This window comes from Myotis brandtii, unplaced genomic scaffold, assembly GCF_000412655.1.
Source record: "Myotis brandtii unplaced genomic scaffold, ASM41265v1 scaffold2192, whole genome shotgun sequence".
Lineage (NCBI taxonomy): Eukaryota > Metazoa > Chordata > Mammalia > Chiroptera > Vespertilionidae > Myotis > Myotis brandtii.
Window position 1 is genome coordinate 11,533 of NW_005358225.1, and position 18,688 is coordinate 30,220.

The 18,688-nt window shown below is 39.2% G+C and overlaps 1 protein-coding gene across 2 annotated transcripts in view; it reads right to left on the reverse strand.

Moving 5' to 3' along the window:
• Positions 1-934: 934 nt before the first annotated feature.
• Positions 935-18,688, reverse strand: part of LOC102248420 (nuclear autoantigen Sp-100) — a 38,591-nt gene continuing 20,837 nt past the window's right edge. The window contains exons 6-16 of one of the 2 annotated variants that reach the window (XM_014539498.1): positions 16,536-16,685; positions 16,002-16,085; positions 12,927-13,052; positions 12,129-12,191; positions 9,482-9,535; positions 8,713-8,805; positions 7,698-7,751; positions 7,007-7,090; positions 2,325-2,441; positions 1,106-1,159; positions 935-1,017 (exon numbers count right to left, since the gene is read on the reverse strand). In XM_014539498.1, coding sequence (XP_014394984.1) covers positions 1,004-1,017; positions 1,106-1,159; positions 2,325-2,441; positions 7,007-7,090; positions 7,698-7,751; positions 8,713-8,805; positions 9,482-9,535; positions 12,129-12,191; positions 12,927-13,052; positions 16,002-16,085; positions 16,536-16,685 — 893 coding nt within the window. In that variant the 3' untranslated portion in view covers positions 935-1,003. Of the gene's footprint in view, positions 1,018-1,105; positions 1,160-2,324; positions 2,442-6,602; positions 7,091-7,697; positions 7,752-8,712; positions 8,806-9,481; positions 9,536-12,128; positions 12,192-12,926; positions 13,053-16,001; positions 16,086-16,535; positions 16,686-18,688 lie in introns of those variants that run through there. The other variant, XM_014539499.1, reaches the window with a different exon arrangement.

Here is an 18,688-nt window from a genome sequence, read left to right on the forward strand (position 1 = left end):
ACAAGCAGCACAACATACCAGCAACATTTATGATGAATGTTTAATATATATTATATAAGAATTTCTGTATTTATTCAGCATAGCAAGAAGACAAACACCATAACAGAAAGCACTGACATAACATTTCATGACAAAGAGTTCCACAAAGAAGTAAAACAAATGACTAAAAAAATAAAAAATGCTCACCCGCAAAAATGAAAATATTGCATGTTAAAGCACTTAAATAAGACTTATTATAGCTATTAAAAATATTAAATGTTTTTATTGTCTATGTATTACATATTAATTTTAAAAAGCAGGAAAAGGAGAGGTATGCATAAATTAACCTATTCGGTAAATAAAACTATATTCCAAAATGTACTAATACTTGCATAGAGAAATTCTGGAAAGACATACACCAATTTTTATAAACCACATATACTTCAAAATCAGAATAAAAACCAACATGAAGACATGAGCATTTTGAAAAAAACATAGTTACTTTAAAAGGCATTTTTTTTGCCTTATGAAAGGTATCCTATCTAATAAAGAGGTAATATGCTAATTGACCCTCATGCTGTCACAAAGATGGCAGTGCCCACAGCTAATAAGGAGGGAAATATGCTAATTGACTGCCCTGCCCTCAAAGATGGCAGTGCCCACAGCCACAAGATGGTGGCACCCAGTCCCCTCAGCCCTGCCGGGGCGGCAGGTGCGCGGCAAGGCTGGGCGCGCCCCGTGTGCCTGCCTTTGGAGTCCCCCAGTCCCCTCAGCCCCCCAACAGCCCAGAGCTGTCCTGAGGTGCAGGCAAGCCTTGAATGGTGGCTGCCCAGCTGCCCAGGGCCGCCTGAGGCTCAGGTAACCAGGGCCAGCTGAGGCTTGCGCTGTCGGCAGTGGCAGCAGCAGAGGTTTGATGGGGCGTTGCCTTCCCCTGATCGCCGGGTCACCTCCTGTCCCTGAGGGCTCCCAGACAGTGAGAGGGGGCAGGCTGGGCTCAAGTACAACCCCTCCAGTGCATCAATTTTCATGCACTAGGCTCTAGTAGAAAATTATGATAATAAATGTTAGCATTAAAAACCAGTTAATTTGTAACATAAAAATCAAGTAAATTCTTATTCACTCTTACTTCGTTTCCCACTGTGTTTTTCCAAAATAGAACTGCTTCCAATATCCATAGTATCTAGAAAGTAACAGGTGGTGGTCAGAGAACTGTAATCTATAAATAAAAATTACAAATCTTATGACAATTCACATTGTGGAAAGCTTGAGTTTATAAGGATGTCTGAGTATATAAATGAATTAAACATATAAATTGATATCTAAAGTCTTGATTTCTTTGAGACTTTGAAAAAAAACCCCTCTTCACGACTTATATGCATCAGTTTCCTCATTTATGAAATGGGTAGGTAGCAAAGTTATCCTGTGGAGGCTTTAGATTAAAAGAATGTTTTTATTGATTTTAGAGAGAGAGAAAGGGAGAAGGATAGAGAGAGAGAAGCATTAATGAGGGAGAGACATCGATCGGCTTCCTCCTGCATGCCCCTGGACTGAGGATTAAGCCTGCAATTGGACTTGTGATGGAATCGGGGACCTCATGGTTCATTGGTGGATGCTTAACCAGCCATTCCAGCCGGGCAGGCTTTGGATTTCTTAATGAAGATTAAATAAGATCTTATTTGCAAAAGTTAATGAGAAATCACTATATAAATCAATAGCATGCTGGAGGGCAGCCTTTAAAACTATATGTTGGTTTTAAGAATAGTTATCTGAGGTCTTTTTCCTGACAAGTAACAGGACCATTTATGTGTCTTTTGAGGTTTTTTTCAAGGTTGTGACCAAGTGACACTATTATCTACCAACAGAATACTTGGCTTTCTTTGCTCCATGAAGAAGCGTGGAAGTAACTATATAAATCCAACACTTTGGTATTGATACACTAATATAGTACACCAGATACTGTTGTTTTTTTAAATCAGTGTATTTCTAGTATATCAATCCATGTAAAATCAATGGGACCCATTTCGTGATCATGATCTGCTGCCTTCCTGCTGTTCTCAAAATGGTCAAGTCAAGCAAATGTAGAGAATGAGATTCTCACATGAATTGGACCCCTTCCTTATCAAAGTGTCCTCAGAGTCAAGGGCAGCAGGAAACAGGTACTCTGATTTCAGACTCCTGACATCCTGTAGCCTGGGTCCTGTGACTCTCACCTTCATAACTGACCTACTCCCTGCTGGTAAGATACCTGATGTTGTCCTTGAGCCCTGATCACCTATCACTGACATACCAAGGGTCTGTAGTATCTGCTGAATCACCTCCACCCCAAGATCCTTGGGTGGCCTTACCCATCATGTCAGATGCTTGGCTACATTCAGACCTTGCTTCTTGGCCTCTTGGCACAACACTTGGTGAACACACGACACAGGAACACTTCTGATTTCCAAGTCCTTGGAGCTCTGCTCCTATGTTATGATTTGTAAAAAACTTTAATTTGCAATTTTAATTTGCGCCCCTGGCCTTGAATCATCCTCCTTTCCCCCTACATCAAAGAATGGCTCTACCTCTGAAATCTCTTTGTCTATTGTTGTTCCTCATTATCTCTGTCCCTTCCTTCCAATCTTTTTTTTTCTTCTATTTTCTTTGCCCCAAATCTGCATCTTTGGCTTTCCATTTTTTTTTATGTGCTTCTCCCATCCATTCCTTAATGACATTTTTTACAAATATTTGTATTTATTTTTATGTGATGTTATTCTTTTCCAGAAATACTATTACATTTATATGTCTACACACACACACACACACACACACACACACACACACACAAAATTAAATTATTAAAATAGTTTTTATAAACATTCCATATAGATACTCTAATAAACTAACTTTGGCCAGACAAATTTCCAAATGTTGTCATACAGAGAGTAAACAATTATTTTCATTCACTCAACACATTTGTTAAGCTTCTGTTTTGTGCCAGGTGCTGAGATGGACACTGATAACAATGCAGGACATATGACTAATGAAGTGTCAGTGCTTGTCAACTTAAGAGCAACCATGACATTGAAACATAAAGAAGTGAATATATTGAAAGTTGAAGAATGTTAGAACACAGATCACACAGAGTACTCTGGAAGAAGGGGAGGGTACAGCAGAAAGAACTAGTTTAGTCTGAGATAGGGGACTCCTTCCAGAGTATGCATCATGGAAGCAGGAGTTAGTCAGATTATGGAGGAAAGGGACCAAGACAATAGCCTCATGTGGATGGAGAAGCATGTGCAAAGGTCTACATTCAGTGAATGCAAGTAACCAAGAGGAGCTTAGGGATGTCTGAACATGAAGTAGGAAAGTTAGTGGCAATGATAATGATGGAGAAAGAAGCAGGAGCCCCAAGGTAGGTGGCTTTGGGGGCCACACAAAGGAAATTTAACTTAATCCTAAAGGAAAGTGAAGGACAATGGATTTTATGTAGGAGATAAGCATGGACATATTTGCATATTTGAAAGACCAATTTAGCTAAATAACTTAGAATACATTTGTTGTGAACAAAATTAAAAGCAGGAGGACAAGCAGGACCCTGTCACTCTAGTTCAGTGATTCACAAAGTGGGCGCTACCGCCCCCTGGTGGGCGCTGCAGCGATGGGGGGGGGGCGGTGATGGCCACAGGTGCATTTGTTTTAACTTTTTTTGTATTACCTTTCTATTCTGAGTTCAATAAATAGTTTCATAATTTCAAACTTCAATGTTTCTAATTTACACCTTTCTTTACTATATTTTACGAAAAAGGTAGAAACATTAATACATATATCTTTCTGTTTAATTGCTATTAAAATTTAAAAAAAATTAATTTCCAGGGGGCGCTGAGTAATATTTTTTCTGGAAAGGGGGCAGTAGGCCAAATAAGTTTGGGAACCACTGCTCTAGTTCCAGTGAGAAGTGATAATAGACATTGATTAAAGTGATAGCTTTGGTGATGGAGATGCATGGACAGCCTGGAGACATTTAAAAGGAAGAATTAATAGAGTTAGGTTACAGAGTGCTATACTGATGACTCTGAGAATATGAACTTGAAAGAACTGGTAAATTAATAGTGTGTTTTAGAGCTAGAGAACACTGGGAGCAAGTGTTGGTTTAGGGGAAAAGATGATGTGCTCAGTTTTAGAAGAGTTGAGTTTCAAATGGAAAGACACCTAAGAGGAGAAGGCTAAGGCCTTTAAGACCTTGACCAGAGGTCATGCTGACAGTTGGATGAATGAGTTTAGAAGCTTAGAAGACAGGGCTGGACTGGAGATGTATAGGAACCATTAGGTTGTGGATGGTGATTAAAGCCATAAGAACGGGTGAAATGCCTGGTAGTCTGGGTGAGTTACACAGACCATTTGGATACCTGAGGACACCTTACTCTGAAAACTCACTGCTGGTGTGAACCACCCCTTGTGCAGACATTGCTTTTGTCTTAGGGTCATCTCAGATCCCACAATTTCTCCATATCTCCCTTCTCTCCCTTTCCCACTGCCCTCATCTTCTCTACCATCTCTCTCTCTTATTTTAACTCTTTCTCTACAGTTCTTTTTGTGCCTCATCTAATTCCTCTCCATTGATTACCCCCTATATACATCTCATTCCCATCTATTCTCTATGCTTCTGCTTCTGGATATGGTTTCACTATTGAAGTAATCCTCTTTCCACTGTCACTTCCCTTTTGTTCTTCTTTGCTTCTTTGCTTCCTTCTCTGTCTTATCTTGATCTTTTTGCTGTTTTTATAATTGCAATCTTTGTCTTTACATTTTCCTCATTGATGTTCAACTTAGTCTTACAAATTACTACTTTTATCATCACCAAATGCCTGCTCTTTTGACACTGACTTCACTATTGACCACTATTTCTTTTGCCAGTTTCCTCTGATCTTTCTGCATTGCAGGTCTGTCAGTCATGAAATTTATTACCATACTAGAGGCCCGATGTACAAAATTTGTGCAAGAGTAGGCCTTCCTTCCCCCAGCTGCCAGCACTGGCTTCCCTCTGGCACCTGGGACCCGGGCTCCGTCCGGAAGGTCGTCCGGTCTGATTAGCATATTATGCTTTTATTATTATAGATTTCTGGTAAACTTCTGAGAAATATCTTGAAAGTCATCCTACTCTGCCTCACAAAATCCCCATCTGGTGATATTTGGATCCCATGTCCACTTAGAAAACCTTGAAACTTACTCAGATACCTTTTCATTTGATGACTTCAGCCTATCTTTTCCATTCTCCTCACATTATCTACTCATTGTCCCCTCCCTCCATTCAGGAGCCCTGCTCCTCTTTCTCTTCTGTTCCCCTCAAAGTGGAGGCTGTAGTCCTAATCTTTGCTCAAATCTGTCTGTTTATGACTGTGTGTTCAGTTGTGTGCACATGTGATGCAATGTTTTTGGGGAGAGGTAGGGAAAAGAAGGAAGAGCTTTTCTTCTGTGCAGACAGGAAAACAAAGATAACTGATAAGTAGTATCAAAATTGGCTTCTCCACCACAGTCTATCAGGCTGGCATCTCTTCTGACTCTCTTCCTCTATTCATTTGAAGACAGGACACTGGACACTGACGGGAAGTAAGAAAATGACACACAGTACATGGTGACCAGGAACGCACTTCAATGTGGTTATGCTGAATTATATTCACAGCTCAGATGAGCTAGGGAAAAGTACACCTACTCCAATGACTACACCTCACATACAATGAATACCCGTTTCTTTTTCTATCTAGCCATACCTCATTTTCTTATTACTTCTCAGTTTTTTTGCTCATTGCTCTGCCTTATACTTTCTGTCTCCATCCTGTCGATTTTGTGAGCTTCTCTGTCCTTGATTTCTCTTTTTAAATCAATGACACTCTTAATCACTGTTTATTTTTATTTCTCTGTCCATTCTTTCTAGTTTTATTATTCTAGGTGTTTTGTATACTATATAGCTGGCTCTATTTCTACCTTTCTGATTCTTTATGATTTTCATATTTCCTTCTCTATCAAGATATTAATATATTAATATCTACACCATTATAGGTGGTTATAACAATACATCACACACATATATATATATATGTATATATTTATTTATTGTTGTTTGCTAGAAAAGTTTTCTTATATCAGGCACTGATACATTCCCTTGTGAATATGCCAAGTCCCTTGTACCTCCTCTTTGGACTTCATATTGAAATAGCCCTTATTTTCCTGCCTGTTACATGCAACACTCATCCTTTTTGACCCTTATAAACTTTTACATCAATTTCCTTATCCTAAAATGGGGATAGAAAGAATTAGCCTGCCTAGCCCTAGCTAGTTTGGCTCAGTGGATAGAGCTTTGGCCCACAGACTGAGGGTTCTGGTTCGATTCCAGTACCTTGGTGTGTGAGGCAACCAATCCGTTTCTCTCTCACATCAATGTTTCTTTCTGTCTCTTCCTCTCTTTCTAAAAATCAAATGAAAAAGTACCCTCAGGTGAGGATTAACAACAACAAAAGAATTAGCCTGCCTAAGTCTTCAAGATTTTGTGATGATTAAGTAAAATCTCATTTGCCAAAGTACTTCATTAAAATAACACGATATAATCCAATTACATTGTGATGGAAATCTTTAAAAACTATTCTAAGTTTGAGAGTGGTTGATCCGAAGCTTTATTTCTGTCTATAATTACATAGCAGGGCCAGTTCTCTTTTACTGTTACAAATGATATTAATGTGAACCAATATAATCTAAGATCTTAGTGGGCATCACAGCAGGTATTTAAAAAGATGTTATCATTTTTCTATTTATTTCTTTTAAAACAGCAATGTATAATTATATACATTTAGTCAATAGGACTCATCCTGTTAAACATGAGTTTGTAATAATTTCCTGCCTCCTCCCATTTTCTAAAATGCTGAAAGGAGTTGCCAGGATTAACTGGGTATAAGTTCTTCAAGATGCTCAGAGAAAAATGCATCTGGAAACAGTAGCTTTAATTTCAGATTTCTGACATTCGCAGACCAAGGCTTGGCATCTTAATCTTCGTTACCTGACCCATTTCTGAGGGCTGAACTAGAAGTTTCCTGAGGCTCTTCTCCATTACTCAATTCTGAAGAGTCACCACTGCTGATCCCTGCAGAAAAAAATAAAATTCCGTAACAGTCCCAGTCTGCATCCTAGGAACCAACCCAGCATGGGATCCTCAAAAGAAAAATTGGAAAAAGAAAGCTTGTGTAAGAGGGGTAGGAACATTCCTACTGCCAGACCACCCTGTGGCTCCATCTGACATGTTGGTCAAGGTTGCTGCGGGAACCATACCCAAAGCCAGAGACAACTTTGCCATGGAAGGCACTTCCTTTTGTCATCATTTCTTAACCTTCCACTTATCTGTAGATACTTCTACTTCTACTCTGTTTTTTCCAGGGGAACCATGGAAGCAACATTTTCTAGAAGTCAGGGCCTGTATCAGCCGGGTCCTCAATGATCGTGTGGAGCAGAGTATCCCTCCACCTCAGAACTACTTTGTCCTTTATTTGAGTGAAGAACATAAACTTGCATTGGTCATAATGCCATTAAACTTTTATACCAATTAGCTCAGCCCACCCAATGCAAAATGTATCATGTGTATCACCTAAAATCCTAATAACTTTTTTAAATGTAAAGGATATAACAAAAAATTGGCTGAAGCTTTTGTAGCAAAGAAAGCAATTTGTTACATCAAGAGTTTTGATTGTTCTTACGTCTTTTCTTATTGCTCATCTTCAAAGTAGATTGGTTTCCAATATCTGGGGAATCTAGGAGATAAGGGAAAACACAACTAGTACTCCATAATGAAAAGAGTTAAATCTTAGGACTCTTCACATTGTAGAAGGCTTTGGAACATAAAGATGGGATAATTTTTATTTCTGTTTCTTCCCATCTAAAGGAAAGAGATCAATACCAAGTGGAGCAAAGACCCACATCCTTTAGCCCATATGCAAAATTAGTGTTAGAAAACCAACAGAGATCAACCGAAGGACTTGTATGCATGCATATAAGCATAACCAATGGACACAAGACACTGGGGGGTAGGGGAGGCCAGGGGAAGGTCAAGGGGAGAAAAAAAAGGAGACATAAGTAATACTCTTTGTAATACTTTAAGCAATAAAACAAAATTAAAAAAAAAGAAAACCAACAATTTTTCATAGGCTGGCAGCTAACTAATTTGGCAGTGAATCTGGATTTAGCTGCCATGAGTCTATGTAAACTATTTATCACATTTGTGATTTCCCATAATTGTGAAGCTATTTCAAAAAATATCAATCTGTAGGCCAATGTTATATTGGGGGTCATCAGACAAAAGTTATAAATGGGATTTGATGATAATAACCAGAAGCTGTTCCTTCTGTCAACAGAGAGCGTGACCAGAGTCCATTGAGGTTTGAACAAGTTTATGACAAACTGAACAGTAGCTGACTGTCCCACTTTCTCTGCTCTGTGCAGAATAGCTGGTGAGTATGGGAAGATCTCAATGTGATCCACCACACTTGGGGATGATGACAGGTCTGAGAACATGGAATAAGATTCACTGCCATCAAACAAGAGCCATCCTTTTTGGTTAAGCCAGAATTATGTTTCCTCTCTTTGCAGTTTTTAAAGTGGCCACATGAGACCAAGGCAGGAATGGGCTCCCTGGGCCATGGTATGTGCTCAGAGAAACAGGAACCATGAGCTCAGACTCCTGATGTCCTGGAGCCCAGCAATGGCAGTCCTCACCCTCCTCATCAGGACCACTTCTCACGGTATAACTCCTGATTTCCGGGGGCGTCAGATCTGCACTGGACTCAGAAGACTCTTCATGATTTCTCCCTGAAGAAGAAGCAAATGTCCCTTTGAAGGTCTCAGTGTATGAAAAGGAGCCTAGAGAGGAAAAACCTGGGAAGCTCTGAAAACCCAGGGCTAGAATGACTCTCCCTGAGACCTCCTTGACCTGCCTTTTGTATTCATGTGACCTGTAGGTCAGTATTTTATCCCCCTTTTCCCCTGAGCTTGGGACTAAGCTATTTCATCCCAGTGGGCATCTCTGCTTTCTCTTGACCCTCTGTTTTTCTTAATACTGGATTTGCTTTCTTCTTTTACTTGTCTCTTTATGGATTTGTTGTTGCTTTTTATCTGTGTTCACATTTATTTTTAGCTCTGCTCCTCTTTCAGGGCTGCCTTGGAAATCTGGTATTGAAGAAGGCAGATCTCCCCATGGCTGCTTTCCAGAATGACTTTGTGAAATAGAGCCCCACCTGCACACTATCTAATCCTCCTAGGAATGTTTACTTGAGAAAAAATTCAAATTCTATTGTGTTTGAGTCTTTGACTCTTTGTGTTTATATGTTATAGTCATTAGCCTAACTTATACAAAAGTTAAAATCCAAACCAGCTAAAATTAAAGCAAATTTATATTTTACTTTGAAGGACATAAAAAAGTTAGAATGGATATTTTGTAGGAAATACTGTTCATTTATAACTATGAAGAATTTTTATTTACTCTTACCATTTTCCCAAAGTCTTTTCCTGCATGTGGGTGATGTTCTCAAATCCAGGGGCTCTGTAAAGTAGGAGGGAAGAAACAGCTATTTGTACAACAAAGTCTTACAAATTCTATGATAAGTCACATAGCAGATAGGGTTTATGATAATATTGATGTTGAGATGATCATTTTCCTCTTTTCTTCAACTGAATCAAGTTCTGGTGCCCAGGGTCATAATGCTGGGCTCTCCCTTTGACACTCCATGTGAATTTTTTAACCGACCCTTACACTTTCTATCTCCAGTTTTCTCATCTATAATGTGGGGATAACTTAGTTACTCTATCTCCCAGTTAAAATATTTGTGAAAACAAAACAAATCTTTATTCATAAAAGCCCTGTGAAAAATCACAATGTAAGTCCACCACTTAACTATCATTTGGATTTGAGAGTAGTTGGGCTGAAGCTATTTTTATGTCAATAATTAAGTAGCAGCACAAATTATTCTTTGAAGACTTTCTAAGTTGGGGACTAATGACAATATTGTCAACAAATACAGAAATGCTGTGCTTACTATGCTCTGTAGAATATAAAGCATGTTGGTAAAGACTACCTATATTATTTCAATTCTTCAGCACTAATAGATATGATAGTGTGTAGTAAAAAAGACAGTCATTTGCTAGTGTATTATTTCTACCCTTTCAATATATCAATTGATTGGGCTCATCTAATTAAACAATAGTTTATAATGCCTTTTTGCCCTCTTTCATATTCCAAAGGGTCAAAGAAGTTAAAAGCAGAAAATTGTGCCCTAGAAGTAATAGAACCAATGCCTATAGAGTATGTCAGAATAAGATTTATTAGGAAATAGAGCTCTGGGTTTAGACTCTGGATATTTTTCATCCAGGAATGCAATCCTAATATTCTTAAATGTGGTGCAATCTCAGGTGCTGAGCAGGTGGCTTCTTGGATCTCTCCTTCCTCATTTGATTCTAAGGAGTCAAGGTTATTGATCAGTGCAAAAAAGAATAGGATTCTTTAGATGTCTCAGTATGTGACCAAGAAACTGGTTCAGCAGGAAATTTTCTAATACAGTGGTCGGCAAACTGTGGCTCCTTGAGTGTCGCTCTTCCACAAAATACCACGTGTGGGCGCGCACGTACAGTGCGATTGAAACTTCGTGGCCACACTCAAGGGGCCAAAGAGCCACATGTGGCTTGCGAGCCGCAGTTTGCCGACCACTGCTCTAATACAACTTTAAAAATCTTGAAAACCCATGTATACCATGGCCTACACACAGGCCCATCTGGTCTGTCCCTCTATGTCACCTGCCTTGTAGGTTAGTGATGCTCCATTCCTTGTCCCTAGAACAGAGACAAGTCACTAGCAAAGAGCCCCTCTGCTCTGTTTGAACCTTACTTTCCTACACCTCTCTCCTGCCTCTTACCCCTTCTTTTGTCATTTCACACTTCCTTTATTTGTTGTTTCTTTGTGGGGAGAACTTGGAAATCTTGTGCTAAAGGTAAAGAGCCTCCTGTACACCAACTTGAACTGTTTACAAGGCTGAGAAATAATGTTCTCTTGTGTCTGAGACGTAGACCTATATCGAAATGGCCTTTTAGAACAGTTTGCTTACACTAACACATAAGTTAGAACTCATACTCCCTGAAAACTGAAGTACATTTACATTTTACTTTGATAGATCTAGTGATCAGTGGAATGAACATATTATTTGAAATACTGATCATTTGTAACCTCAAGACCAGGTAACATTTTTATTTGTTCTTAGATCTTTTCCTAGTGTGTTTTCCTAAATACTCTCTGAGAAAGTAGGAAGGGAAAACCAATCACCAGTCTGTGCACTAAATAGCTGTCATTTGTGACCATTTGTGCTGCTCATGGGATTGAGGAAACAACATTTTGTTAACCATTTTGAGCTCTAATTTACAAAGGAAATAACACAGAATCCAGCAGCTTTGTCTTTCCCTTAATTTTCATGAGGCTTTGTAGATGACCCTGAAAGGTTTATGTGATTGCATTTTCTCATTCAGAAACAAGAATAGTGTCCTTCCTGCTTAATCCTCAAGGCTGTTATAAAGGAAAAACTAAGACACTATTTGCAAAGGTCCTTTGAAAAAATCACTCTATATATCATGAGTTGCTGAAAAACTCTAAAAAACAACACTTTGGGTTTCAGAATACTTTACGTGAAGTATTTATTTCTGCTAACACTAGAGAGCTGGATGAATTACCTTCAGACATGATTCAAAGTTTGTAATCAGATGACAACATGACTGTCCAATTAAGAAATATGAGGTTTCTTTTCTCTATAGAAATTACTGTAGAAATCCAGCACTTTATAGTCATAACAACTAGTTAGTGCTAGCTTATTTCTACTGTACAATCAATTTAGAGTACATATGTTGACTATTAGGACCCATCAATAGATGTCATCCTCAAAAAAATGTATATGTATATTTAATAATTATATATATCTAACTATTTCTTATCTTCTTGCATTTCCCAAAAAGGTCAAGGTAAAATGAATGCAGAGAATGGGATTGCAGGATAAACTGGATCCGTGGTACAGAATAAATCAGAACTGATGTCTCTGGAAACAGTAGCACTTAATTGAGGTTCCTGCAGCCCCAGCCTTGAGCTCCCACCTCCTTACCAGGCCTCCTTCTTTGTTCCGAGGTAGAGGCTTTGGGGGACTCATCTTCATCACTGCTGATCACTGCACAGAAGAGAAAAAACCCCTTAATGTCTCAGGATGGGGCCAAGGAGCCCATGGACAGAAAACCCCATAACGAGAAGCTAAGTTAACTCAGGTCTCCCTGGTCTGTACCCAAATGTGCGACCTGCAGGTGGCTCCAAGTCCTACCCAGAAGGTGGTGAAATTCATGCACAGAGAGCAGCTTTGCCCATCCTGCAGCACACTTCTTCCTCCCACCCTTACTCTATCTCCTACCTCCATCCTCAGTCTACCTCTAATCCCCACCCTCATTCCACCTCTCTTTCATTCTCATTTTACTTCACCTTCCTCTTGGCTCAGCCCATTTCCCTTAATTATGCCTGTCTTTCTGGGGATGTTATCTCTTTATACCTCTTTTTTTCTTCATGCATTTCTTTCTCATTTCCTCTCAGAAGTATCTTGGCTCTGATTATTTTTTTCTTTTAAAAAATCTTTTGTTTTCTCTTTTCTTCATCTCCTACCACTGTACATTACTCTCTTATTTTAGAAATAGTTTCTCAGACATCAATTCTTATATCTGCAATTTCAGTTTTTTGGCATTTTTTTCAATTCCTAGGAATCCTCTTCTGCTAAAAAATCACTGCTAAGGTGCTGGTTCCCTCTTCTCCTGCCTCCGTCCAAGGTCACCTGAATCTCCTCGGTGGACCCTGGTGACATGTGCCAGACCCTTACACAGTATCTGGGATTCATATCACACATTCTTTCAGTCAGTCTTACCTATTATGTCAGATATTTGGGTTTCCTTTTCAACATTTGTATTAAAAAATGGCTTTTCCTTCTTTATATCTACCAGACGTACAGAACAGGAATTTATTTGGATTCCATGGTTGGGTAGTTCTGCTCCTGAACAAAATTATAATAAATGAAGAATTTTATTTGTCTCCCACAAAGGGAGAGAGCACCCTCACTACAATCAACAAGCCCTTCTCCCTGTAATTCCACCCTAGGGAAAGTTACCCCCATCCCTCTCCTTTCAGCTGCTCAACTCTGTCTTTCCTTTATGCATCTCTTAACTATCATTGTTTTTTGTTTTTACTCACTCTTCTCATTATTTGATGACGATGATTTTTTATTTGCTTTTTCAAAAATAAGAATAATAATCACTGTAAACATACATGGATAAAAATGGGTAAATCATGTATTTTGAATTATTATAGAGCAGCGGTTCTCAACCTGTGGGTGGTGACCCCTTTGGGGGTTGAATGACCCTTTCACAGGGGTCACCTAAGACCATTGGAAAACACATATATAATTACATATTGTTTTTATGATTAATCACTATGCTTTAATTATGTTCAATTTGTAACAATGAAATTGGGGGTCACCACAACATGAGGAATTGTATTAAAGGGTCGCGGCATTAGGAAGGTTGAGAACCACTGTCATAGAGGAAGCATATCTGAGTAACCATAACTTTGGTCAAGTAATAGAAGATTGACAACACCCCAGAAGCCTCTTAGTGATGACTGTTACTAGCTGTTCCCACCAATCTTTCTTAAGTTAACCATCACTTTGACTTTCAATATCACAGATAATTAAGTTTGTCAGTTCTATATTTTATATAAATTTGTATAAATGGAACCATGTCTTCTTTATGTCTCTGCTTCTCTGCCATTTAGTTGTGGGGATTTGACTTATTTTTTCAACATTATGTGTGTTAAAGTCATTTGTATTTACATTGCACATTTATTTTCACTGCTGTACAGTATTCCATAATATAAATTATCCATTAAAAAATAAAACCATTAAAAGATTATACCAAACTGTTATCCAAAAGCATGTGTAAAGGCAGAGATTTAGTTGTGAGAGCTTGGCAAATTCAAGTAACTAAAAGGAGTTTTTTTCAATGGGAAGGTGGCATGAAGGAAGGGGAAATATGAAGCCATGGTAGGTGTCCTTTAATCCCCACAGCATGCAGTATTGACCTAATACTGAGGGCCACAAGATGGTATTGGGTTTTAAACAGTAGAGCCATAAGATCTTGTTTGAATTTTTGAAAGGCCCATTGAGCTGAAGTGTGAAGAATGGATCTGAAAGGAGCATGATAGGAAAAAGGAGCCCAGCAGGAGACTGTTCCTATACTGAAGTGAGAAGTGAAGGGGGTCTGGATTAGAGTAGCGTGCTGGGTATGGAAAAAATGGAAAGGTTGGAGGAGATTTGTAAAAGTTGGCATTGACAGAAGTGGCAAATAAAATCATGGTTGTTTTAATCCACTACATTTTGGAACTGTTTGTCACTCAGCAGTAGATAACTGATACAGCCTCCAGTAGAGATCTTCATTAGATCTTCCCATCAAGAGCTTCAGGCACTTGATCAAATGAGTATAGGTGACAGATCTGGACTGGAGATGTGTGTTTGGAAATCAATAGATCATAAATGGTGACTGAAGTCATGGAAATAATTAGATATCTGGAAAGAGGCCATTTAAAAAAATTATCTTTTTAATTGAATTCATTGGGGTGACACCATACAACCCCACAAAACACTGTCCTCAGAGAGAGGATGTATCAGATACTAAACTGAAAAAAATAGATACTACACCCGATCTTAGTCAAAAGGCCAAGAAGCAATAGGAGGCCTATTTTTATCTGAGAATGTTTCAGGGCCCTTTTGATCATTGTGGACACCTTAACTTCTCAATGGTATTATGAACAGCCCCTTATGTCTTTTTACCTATGACTGTCTCTCAAATAAAACAATATCTTGATTTGTCTGCTCTCTCTCTTTATTCAGCCATCTCTCTACCAGTTTTTTATTCATTGTTCTTTACTCATTCTTTACATAGTTTCTTTTGTGTCTCCCTCAGTTTTTCTATGTACTGGCATTCATTTCCTTCTGTGTCTTTCTTTGTTCATATTCTTTTCCTTCACATTTTTATGTCTTTCCCTCAGGGCCCAGCAGGGTCTAAGCAGGGGTGGGCAAACTTTTTGACTCTTTTTGGTTTGTTTTATTCATTTCAAACAGGCCGGATCTGGCCTGCGGGCTGTAGTTTGCCCACGGCTGGGACTCTAAGGTGATGCAAATGAGGTGCTCAGGACACAAGAAGGTGCTGAGTGAGATCCCCTTTATCTGTCACCTCAGGTTTCTCTTGCCTCATTCTAGACCTGGCGCTGCTATCCCCTAGCTGATTTTTTAGTTCCTACATTCTCTGTTTGGTTCCTGCTTTCTCCCATTCTATCCCTGGTTTTTAATTGGTAATGGGACCTGTGTGTATGCCTCTTCTGTATCAATTTTGTCTTTCCATATATTTTCCTCATCTCAAGCATTCAAATCATCACCAAAGTTGTCCCCTGTGATTTTGTGCACTGCATAAAATCCCTCCACCTGCCACTTCATTCTAAAGGTCCTTCACCTGGGCTTCCTTAGTTGAAGATCTAACCAGCAGCATTACCCATGACTTCCATGTTTCTGTTATAAATTCTAAAAGTGAAGTGCAGCTTATTTCTTTTCACCAACTTCACAACACGGCACTGGTTGGATTCCATGTCAATTTATGTGAACTCTATCTTACTCTTTTACATTGTTGTTTGGTGTTCCCAGTCCACCTTCTCCATAGTTTCTCTCTTTGCATTTTCCTCCAGGGATGATCCTTTATCAAAGAGCTGAGTTCTCTTTCACCCTGGCCTTTTCCACCTGTTAAAAACAGCTAGAGGCTGTGCACAAGGCTGTGTGTCTTGCGTGGTGTTTAGGTGGTTGGGGGAGATGGCTACTATGGGACAACAAAGGAAAGCTTTTGCTCTCATAGAAAAGCAAAGATATACTTAGATCAATGGTAAGGTAGGTAATAATTACTTTCTTCATCAGAGGGCAATGGGCTGGGCATCTCTAGTCTTGCATTTCCATTATTTTCTTGGATGGGTACTTGTTCATAGGACTCTGAAATAAAAAAAGACAACAGCTGAGGTCCCACAGAGCCTTACTCTGCCTATTACTATTTTGTTGCACCTTACTGGCTTCTCTTTTCTTCTCCTGTTCCTACTTAGAGCCTGACTGCATATATTGCCACTTTCACTCAGTGAAAGTGTTTGTGTTTCGTTGATTCCACGGTAAATCTCTCTTTGACTTATTTTGACTTTTGTTTCTGTCTATCTTCCCCAGTGAGGCTCTGCAGCTCTTCTCCCTTTGTCTCTTATCTTAGTATTTCTCTTTTTCTCCAGGTCTCTCCTATCAATATATCAGGATCCATTTCTGCACTCTGTGTGTCTGAGTGATTTCCCTCTTTTTGTTAATGAATGTCTCCTTGAGTCTTACCTTACTTCATTCTCTGCCACCAGCAAATGCCCCTTGGCCTCTCCACATTCATCAAACCCAGTCATTCAGGCTTACCTGCTGACTCAGTCTCTTGCGTACATTGTTCATTTGCTTGTTGGCTTTCTAGTGCATCATCATTGTTACTGGTTGTAACTGTTTCATTCACATTTATCTGTCCTCTTTCACGATGGTGCTCTGATAGTCCATTTTCAGGTGGGGATGTACCTAAACAACGTTTTGATTAATAGATATTTTATTTGCTTTGAGCATCAATCAGGGTCCAACAGGAAAATATAAAGCTCTCTAAGCCTTTGGAGCAGAGGGAATTTAATCCAGGGGGTTAGTTATACATCTGGTGGAAGAGCTGACAATTCCAAATTGAAGAATAGTCAACAGGAAGCTATGGGAGGGACCAAGGGTGAGCTCATGTGTCAAGTCACCGGGTAGGTAGAAGCTGGACCATAGCTGGCCTGCTTGGTGGGAGGTAGAGTCATGGGAGATGCAGCTATCAAGAGAATTGCTGCCCAAGACAGTGATAGGGAAATACCATGCTTCTCCCTTGCTTCCACTCTCCACTCCCTTGCTGGTGTCTCCCAGTTTAGGAATCCAGCAGGAAGATGTAGCAAGAGACCTAGCAAGCAAGGCTGCAGGGGTCTGTGGCCAGAGATAGAGGGCAGAGCAGAGCAGAAGCCCATAAGGAATGAATCCCTGAGTAAACCACCCAGGACCAGTGCACCCTCTTCCCTATGGTGAGCCTCCTTGGTTCATTATTGATTCCATTGACCCATCCCACTCTGTTCCTACCAACCTCAATAGTTGTATGATTTGGTAAATATTTTTTTCAGTGCAGTTTGGATTTTTTCATTTAGTGCTATTTTCTAAGCAAAGTTATTTATGTAAAGTATGATTTAAAAATAATTCCCCTAATTTTAATACAGAATGTGAATCCTGGTGCATTTTAATGCCACATCTACAGTTCCTTAGAGCCTCCTCCTGGGGTGATAAGCATGAGACACAGCCCTTCCCTCGCCTGTGCACATCACAGTCAACCATCCCTGCTTATTGTGCATCATTTGGGTTGTAGGTTGAAATCCCTCTCTTTATTTTTATTTAAAAATTTAAGAAATTTAAAAATTTATCTTTGAAATTTGAAATTCCTCTCTTTATACTAGTATACATTGTTCCCAATCATTACGATGCTCTGGGATTTTATTTTCAAGCAGGTTTGCTCTCAGACCACATTGGGAGTCATAATGTCATTGCATCCTCCTCCCCCCGCCTCCCCCCACACAAACGCACACATGCGCACATGCACACACACAAGAATCGCTTCCTTGCTCATTACTCCTCACAATTCTTTCCTTTCACCCTTCCTATTCCCACCAGCAGGACTGGTGGCTACATGGCTAACATTGATTCATATACTTTAAAAGATATTTTTCAATTAAACTTTTTGAGTAAATATGATTTGCTAAAAGTATAACTATGCTTTCAAAAATAACTCTGAGAAGTTTTTCTTTTATAAAAATTTATTGCTAATTTAAATATTCTTTCTTAAATAACACTTCCCACTGGAAGCTACATTGCAATGCCTTCCATAGTGAATTTTCCTGAATCTCCTCCCTGTCACTCATTTCCAAAGGAGAGTCATGCAACAAACACATGATTCTTCTTATAGACTAGTGTGCTCTAGGGTACAGAATCTGAGGCCCTCAATTTATTTTCTGGGGCCTGAGGTTGGTATTACTGTTATCACTGCTTTTCCAAATATCCCAGTTTACTGTAGTAGTTAAAAGCTTAGATTCTGGCACTAGATACAAATAATAATGATCATTAAACATAGTGATATTAACACATGCTTGGAACACTGATGAGGTACCAGGCATGATTGTGAATACTTTACATCACATAACTTGTTTAAAATCCATCACCCTGTGAAGTAGGTACTGTTATCACCTCCATTTTATAGATGATGAAACTAAGGGACAAAGAGGGAAATCCACTTTACAAGGCCACAGGGCAGAATTTAAAGCCAGCCATGGGTCAACAGAGTTCCTGTTCTGACACCACCCTAAGGCGAGGTCTATCCCTAGTCTCAGTGGCTGAACTTGCACAAATAGCCAAAGTCTCAGTTCATTCTTTGTTCTCTGAAAAATGTGGTTGATACACCATCATTGTATTTTTTAAATCCTCACCTGAGGACATGTTCATTGATTTTAGAGAAAAAA